The sequence below is a fragment of the Argentina silus genome (assembly GCF_951799395.1).
Source record: "Argentina silus genome assembly, chromosome: 19".
NCBI classification, from domain to species: Eukaryota; Metazoa; Chordata; class Actinopteri; order Argentiniformes; family Argentinidae; genus Argentina; species Argentina silus.
In genome coordinates, this window is record NC_139673.1 from 9,921,461 (window position 1) to 9,928,978 (window position 7,518).

Sequence of the window (7,518 nt, forward strand, 5' to 3'; positions counted from 1 at the left end):
AGAGACATAGCCATCTGGTATCCATGAAATGAGAAAAGCTCTGACTCAAAGGTCAAATCTACATCTGGGCTAGTGTATGGTTTTGTATAAACAATCGCATACTTTGCTCTCTTCTATGCACTATGTTAGTGATCATCCCCCAAACCCTGCCTCTTCCAGTCTCTCTGCTATACTGTTCATATAGAAGGCATCATGAAAATGTCAGGTTGGTAGGGTTAAGGGCTATATAACCTCTTCTCACCTTGTTCACAAGACAAGTACTAGCGAGAATTGGTAGTCTGGCAATGCGAGACTATGGGCTGCTATATCACCAGTACACAGCATTAAACATGTTGTATATTCAAATCAGGCCCTGGCCAGAATCACAGGAGGTCATTGTTCTGAGTGTACGCCCCCACCAATAAAACAGAACCAGGGGCATGACCCATCACACCATCATGTTTCTTAGACAGTTCAGCCAGCTGGAGGTGGTGAGAGTTCTCCATGGTATTCTTGTAACATTCCTTGCAGTCCCTGTAGATTCAGTGAGTCCAGAACAGACCTTATGGACGACGAGCTCTATCGTTACTGGGACATCACACGCGTGGCACCCAGTGTGATGATGGGCTTAAGCTGCATACTAGGAGTGCCTGGGAACATAGTGGTGCTGATCACTGTGTTGAGGACTTTTGAGAGCAAGAACTTCACCACGCGTCTGATTCTGAACCTGGCGCTGTGTGACCTGCTGGTGTTGCTCTGCCTGCCCCTGACCATGTACAATCTAATGAAGGACTGGGATCTGGGCCCTGTCACCTGCAAGCTGCTCTTCTTCTTGCTGCAATACAGTCTGAATGCCAGCGTGATGACCATCACTCTGCTGAGCGTGCATCGCTACATCCAGGTGCTGTACCCCCTCAGATGGGCTCAGCTGGGCCGCACGGGGGAAGAGGCACTCCTGATGGTCGTGTGGGGGCTGCCGGGGGTCATAGCCTCCTTCTGCTTCTTTGTCCATGACATCAAAACACAGGCTGGCCACAGGACCTGCCGCACAGACTATAAGACAGGCAAACAAGAAGCAATTGTCTTGGTTTTCCAAACACTGCTGGGGTTTGTATTTCCCTGCTGCATCCTGGTGACTTTCTACTTCTGTCTGCACAGGCGGGTGAGCCAGGCCACCCTGTTCAGACAACAGAGGCTGACCAAGCTGGTCACTAGCATCCTGGTGGCGTTCTTCTCCTTCTGGACTCCGCTCCACCTTTTCAACATGCTGGCCCTGGGGAACATAGGCCTGAAGAGTGAGACTGTAGGCCGTGTGTGTTTGGCTGCCTTTGACTTCCTGACAGCTTTCTCCGTCATCAACAGCTGCCTGAACCCTTTCCTCTACAGCTTCGCCTCCTCAGACTTCCGCAGGGACGCTCCCCGCATAATCAGCACATGAGGACACGTGTGTCAACTGTGTCAATGTGTCTGTGTTCACAAAAACACACCAATCCCTGCTTCTGTATGGGTATTTGTTTCTGAGAAAATGAGAGAACATCTGATACAATATGATTTTGCATTTTATAGCAGTTTTATAGCATTGTATGTTAGGGTTAGGGTTAGTGCTTGTGTGGGTGTATGTGTAGGCTGTGTAACTGTCAATAAAATGATCTTCCAACAGTTTTTTATTTATTTATTTATTTTTTATTCATCCATATTTCTAATGTTTTTGTAGCAAAAAGAGGTTCAAATGAATATAACTGTACATAAACACAATAGCAACATAGGGGGTGCCTAAGGTCGTCAACTGGGGTGAACCTGGGGTGGGAGCTGTGTATCCCTGACAACGTCTGTCTGCTTGGGATGGACCAGGTACCGTACAGCCCAGTGCAACATCCCATCAGGAACCCTGGAAGACACACAGAGCTCAGAAACACCACACACACACACACACACACACACACACACACACACACACACTAGAATTCATACTCTTTTAGCTCTCACGCTCACACAAACACACACACAATTCTTCTCTGCATACACACAGGGGTCAACACACTTTTTATATCTAAAAATACTAGACCTAGACACACACACAAACAAACACACAATTCTTAAAACACATCAACACTCACTTAAATTGGCTGAGGTCCCGTGAGACGTTGCCAGACAGCTGATAAGAGTATGAGAACAAAGTGCCATCACTGTGAACCTGAAATGGGAGAAGGAGAAAGATTGATCAAAGGGGATGTCCCTCTATCAAAATGAACTCAAATGGGCATGTGGCAAAAATGACTCTCCGACATGGCCACCATGTCACATGATCACCCTTACATCGGCAGGCCTGCTGGGAGCTGAAGGCGCCATTGCGGCTGGCTTGTGTTGGCAGCTGCCTCCCTCCTCAATCCTGGGAACCCCTTGAGTTTCAAACAGCCAGGAGGGCGGGCTCCGCACCTCCTCCTCCTCCTCCTCCTCCGAGGCCACCTCTGCTCTGCGCTTATCGCTCTTCCTCTTTGCCTTCCTATACTTCCTCTGAACCACCTCTTTCTCCACCTCCATATGCTCCTGCTCCTGCTCCTGCTCCGGGGTTGGGAGTGTGGAGGTTGGGCTGCCGTGGTGCTCCGTACCAGGGTCTGGGTGCTGAAGAGGTGGACCCACAGAGGAAGAGGAGCCACTGGAGGGTCCGAGCATGGAGGAGGGGCGTGGTCTCTGGTACGGAGGGAGGGAGCGGTCCTCTGACCTTTGGGTGACCCCTGACACATCAGATGGTACCTGTGTGCTGGTTGCCATGGGAACAGGCGCAGGCGATCCCGGCAGAGGAGCAGGATTGAGCAACAGTGGGGAGGCAATGGATTCTGTCAAGGAGCCAATGGGAATACAGACCGACATCAGCATCTCTAAGGTGTTCCTAAAAAGATACACATCTCTGTTTCTTTAGCTACAGTGTGTATGTCAAATCAAATCAAAGTTTATTTATCAAATACACAATAGACAGGAAACATTGCAATGACATGCTTAGGGCAAGCTAGCTCCTCAACAATGCAACAATGTAATGTAATGTAATAATAATAATAATAATAATAATAATAATAGAAAAAACAATAACATAAGGTGGCAATAGCAGTAAATAGCAGCAGAAACTATAAATATTGGGTTGTAGCAATGTGTGTGTGTGTGTGTGTGTGTGTGTGTGTGTGTGTGTGTGTGTGTGTGTGTGTGTGTGTGTGTATAAAGGTTTAGTGGTTTAAGGTTACATATAATGTACCGTCAGATGCGGAGGAGGTTTTGAGCAGATCAACAACTGGAGGAAACATGTCCCATGGGTTGAGCACTGCCCCGCCCTTCACCCCCGACACCAGCACTTCATCCATACTCTCCTCTAATCAGAAAAGAGAGAGAGAGAGAGAGAGAGAAAGGGGAAACAACCAAAAATGATTGAGTTGTCACACTTCAGCTCTATTGGGTTAAAAAAAATAAAAGAAACAGTAGCCTAGTGTACAAATACATAACTTACGAGGAAGTGTGTACTCATGGACAGGTTGTCTCCTCTCCAGAGATACTGGCCCCTCTGTCTGCATTTTATCATCCCCAACAGTGATTAGTTCACCTGTATCTCCACCCTGAGCAAGTGGCAAATCTGTCTGTCTGTCCTCAGGAGGAGGAACCAACCCACTCTGTGTTTCACTTCCTTCATCTAAACAAAAACACAGCTGTCAGCTCAGACATAAAGAACAGGTGCAAGTGAGAGAGAGAGTGAGAGAGAGTGTGCGTGTGTGTGTTTGTAAAAGAGAGAGAGAGAGAGAGCGCAGGTGTTACCTGTGTGTGTGAGTTGCCACTGATTAAGCTCCTCTGGGATGAGTAGATGAGACACAGGGACAGTGAAACTTTCCCCCTGCAACATAATTAATCTCCAGTGAATAACAAAACATTACACTAATAACGTCGCTCACCCATACACTCTCTACAGTTAGGTCATATCTAAAGGTAATAGATATCGAAAATGGTGTTCTATTTCTTCCAAGTGGGTTGGTCTGTACCCCCCCCCCCCACACACACACACCTACCGTAAACCGGACCCTCTCAGCAGCCCACCGGGTGCCCGTGTGAGTGGAGGGGGGAAAGGGGTTGGAGGAGGTGGAGGGCTGTGTGAGCTTCTCCAGGCGTTCCTTCACATCGTCCAGCAGAGGTTGGAGCCAGTCATGCTGCCATTCCCCCAACAGCTCCGTCAGACCAAACCCTAGGAAACGGGACAGACACAGTCATGAACCCTGGAAACACACTGTTATGACACAGAACCCTGGAGACACACACTGTTATGACACAGAACCCTGGAGAGACACTGTTATCACACAGAACACTGGGAAGCAGGTGCTGATCCCTGGATGGGTCCCTACTGACTCCCCCTAACCCTTCACTATTAAACACAGTATGTACTGTATGTTATCCACATTTCAGCCATATCCAAAGGTGTCCAAAAAGTGTGTAAATGTGTTTAAGAGTCCTGTACCAAGACTGTTCTGAGTGAGGACTGAATCCTGTCCAAGCAGGGAACTGAGGATAAAAGAAAACACATTTTCAATCAGTATATAAACTTGTACGAAATGGCACAAACATTTGGAAGAAAACACACATGCACACGCATAGCTTACCTCCATGTTTTACATATCTTCATTGTGACTGAGGAGAGAGTTGTGCTGAAACCAGAGTCGGTGGGAAAGAGTTACTAGATTTGTTTGCTGGATACATATGTGTGTAGAACACAGAGAACGTGAATGTGTATGTGCACATGTGTGGCCTGTGTGTGTGTGCACATGTGCGGCCTGTGTGTGTGTGTGTGTGTGTGTGTGTGTGTGTGTGTGTGTGTGTGTGTGTGACTTGGAGCATCCCTCACCAGCACGGGGTGTTGACTTTGGTCGTTCCAGCCGCTGTTGTAATCAGCTCTCCGACTGACAGGAAAAATCGACACCTTGTCTGAGGAGGAGAACTCCGATGAACATCAACTGAGAGACACACACACAGGCACAGACAGCAGTACTACCACACAAAAACACACCTGTTCAGGGGCCATGTGGAACTGCAGGCTATATGAGCGCAGACACACTGTGCAGTTAAGAAGACTGGAGAAACATTCACGTTCCTCTTGCCTACCGGTGAGACACAAAGAAATAAAGTCAAAATGGCAGAGGGAGATTATATAGACATAATCTCATAGGATACCAGAGGTCCTAAATATAGACTCACTCCTGAAGTGCCTCCCAGGCTTCTTGGGTCAGGACAGCAGGGATCTGCACCACTCCATCTGAGAGGAAGAGCATCGCTGACGGGCCTTCTTCTCCCTGGGCCTGAGACTCTGACTTCTGGCCCACCTTCACAAAGAGAAATTGATCAACTAAACAAACACACTATGCTGTCAAAAAATAAGAATATGAGGATGTGAGTTATGTGCATAAAACTTATGCCATTTAGCTACCCCAACAACATCGGCTTTCAGACTTTCAGTCTTGGTCTCCTCTGTGCCATATCTCTGGATCGTCTTCTCGATCCATGGCTGCAACTTCGTCCTCCTACCCTCAGGAGGCATGGCCTTACTCCTTCACCGGCTAGGAGACGGATAGGATGTATACACAAGCTTTTTGGAAGTCCGGTCAATGTGTTTCAAGGCATTTTTCCTGCAGTAGGGTTATCTGTCAATAGGTATCTGTCTACAACTAATAGATTATTATTATTATTATTATTATTATTATTATATTCACATGTGGCTAGTAAAATAAACTAACTGGGGGAAAAACTGGCGTACACACGACACTCAACAGGATAAGGAAGCTGCTGACAATGTTAAACACGTTATAGAGATAGATATACTGTCCGGATTAAAATGATCAGATCTGGAGAAGGAGAAAATACCATATTAAAACCCACCTGAATGTATCAACTAAAATAACAACCATAACTTTATGTTCGCTAGTTCAGATTCCAGCTGTTCAACGGTTAAACTGGGTGGTGTTTCTTTATTTACGTTCCGTCGGTGAACCTTACTACACTTTTATGGTTCCCACTGCAGTCCCACTGCAATGCCTTAGCATGATAGGACATTACGTATACATGCATACATACATACATACATACATACATACATACATACATACACACATTCATACATACATACATACATACACGCACGCACGCACGCACGCACACATACATACATACATACATACATACACACACATACATACATACATACATGCATGCATGCATGCATGCATACATACATACATACATACATACATAAATGAGTCATGCTGTGTGTATGGCTTACTGGTAAAGATATTAATGTATGTGACCTTCTGACCTCAACTTTAACCCTCTTTTGAATTGGGCCATCAGCTACCCTTCAGAGGTAGGTTACTGTCTCTGTCCTTTCCTTGACTTTTTTTTTTTGTTCCCTTATGACAAACCATATAATTAGGAGCAGGGTGCTAACAGATGGACTGAAAGACAATAAACACATCATAACAGATTGAATATTCATTTTTAATAATCATAAGTAAGTATACGTCTTATATCCATCTATTGTAAACATATTTCACCACAGTAGTCATACATAATTATACGTGCAATGCAAATGTAGAACATAGTAGAAAAAAAAGAGACACTGTGCTGGGTCAGTCCATTTGTGTCACACAGAGGGGGGTCTCAGTTCTTTGGTCCGATGATCCACCCTCTGCGGTGTGCTGCTTTGATGTGGTCCCTGTACTCAATCCCATGGACTCTCCCCCCTTCTCTTTTACTGTGGTCTCTCCTGCCTCTGTCACAGTAGTTGGTCCCTCATCTCTCTTGCTCTTTCCCTCCTCCTTAGTTTTGAACTCTCTTTCCTCCCTTTTCTCTGTATCCCCCTCTTTTTCACACAGCTCTCCCCCCTCATTGAATTTGGTCCCATCTACTTCCTGCCTGGTGATCTCATCCACCTTCTTCAGAGCCTCCTTCTCCCCTTTCATGGTTGGTCCTGTGTTGGGCTCCACTGATTTCTGTTCTTTCTCTGTGTCCCTCCTCTCAGTCTCATCCTTCCCGCTTCCGTCCTTCTTCTTGCTTTTCTCCTTCTTCTCCACCTTCTCCTCTTCCAGATTTTCTGTATGGGAAGGAAGAGACAGAGGCATATGTTCTGTATTTTCAGCAGGTTCTGCTATAATAGTTCAACACTGTTGTGTTCCTGTTATTTCACAAAAGAACACACAAGCACAGACTTACCACAGATTTAGCACACACTTACTTGTGTCCTTGTTCGTGGGTAGCAGTTTCATTGCCGGGTTGGGGCCTGATATCTCTTCAGGGGATGGTTGTAAAGTGTTAGTTGGGGTGGGGCTGGTAGAGTTAGTAGGGGTTGGGCTGGAAGAATCAGTTGGAGAGTTGGAGAATATGGGCATGGCAGAGTTAGTGGGGGTGGAGCTAGCAATGGAGTTGGTGGGGTTGGGGGTGGTGGTGGGGGTGGGGGTGGACATAGTGGAATGGTTTGTAGAGGTTGTATGGTTTGGGCTAGCAGAGTTAGGGAGGACGGGG

General features: G+C 46.4%; 2 protein-coding genes across 4 annotated transcripts; one reads left to right on the forward strand and one right to left on the reverse strand.

Moving 5' to 3' along the window:
• Nucleotides 1–544: 544 nt before the first annotated feature.
• On the forward strand, nucleotides 545–1,417 carry LOC310819568 (neuropeptides B/W receptor type 1-like; the record flags this gene model as incomplete). The annotated part of the gene is made up of 1 exon (XM_083690871.1): nucleotides 545–1,417. One exon carries the CDS (start codon nucleotides 545–547, stop codon nucleotides 1,415–1,417), a length of 873 nt encoding a protein of 290 aa, XP_083546997.1.
• Nucleotides 1,418–1,704: 287 nt separating this feature from the next.
• acd (ACD shelterin complex subunit and telomerase recruitment factor) lies at nucleotides 1,705–5,982 on the reverse strand. Of its 3 annotated transcripts, none has more exons than XM_083691426.1 (14): nucleotides 5,881–5,982; nucleotides 5,432–5,561; nucleotides 5,203–5,327; nucleotides 5,015–5,105; nucleotides 4,853–4,932; nucleotides 4,611–4,655; nucleotides 4,469–4,512; nucleotides 4,026–4,198; nucleotides 3,778–3,853; nucleotides 3,476–3,649; nucleotides 3,227–3,340; nucleotides 2,296–2,816; nucleotides 2,097–2,173; nucleotides 1,705–1,867 (listed from the first exon to the last, which is right to left on the reverse strand). In XM_083691426.1, the coding sequence occupies exons 2-14, from the start codon at nucleotides 5,540–5,542 to the stop codon at nucleotides 1,762–1,764; spliced, it is 1,737 nt and encodes a 578-aa protein (XP_083547552.1). In that variant the 5' UTR covers nucleotides 5,543–5,561; nucleotides 5,881–5,982; the 3' UTR covers nucleotides 1,705–1,761. The 3 variants fall into 3 exon arrangements, with proteins under 3 accessions (XP_083547552.1, XP_083547550.1, XP_083547551.1); XM_083691424.1 differs by having other exon boundaries at nucleotides 3,476–3,655; XM_083691425.1 differs by having other exon boundaries at nucleotides 3,476–3,655; nucleotides 5,432–5,590; nucleotides 5,881–5,959.
• Nucleotides 5,983–7,518: the final 1,536 nt, after the last annotated feature.

Excerpts from the sequence above, each read along its gene's own strand:
- acd (XM_083691424.1), bottom strand. The coding sequence starts at position 5,542 with ATGCCTCCTGAGGGTAGGAGGACGAAGTTGCAGCCATGGATCGAGAAG. Across the intron at positions 3,854-4,025 it reads CTGAGAGGGTCCGGTTTACG|GGGGAAAGTTTCACTGTCCC; the intron begins GTAGGTGTGTGT and ends ATTATGTTGCAG. Across the intron at positions 3,341-3,475 it reads CCATGAGTACACACTTCCTC|AGGAGAGTATGGATGAAGTG; the intron begins GTAAGTTATGTA and ends TTTTCTGATTAG.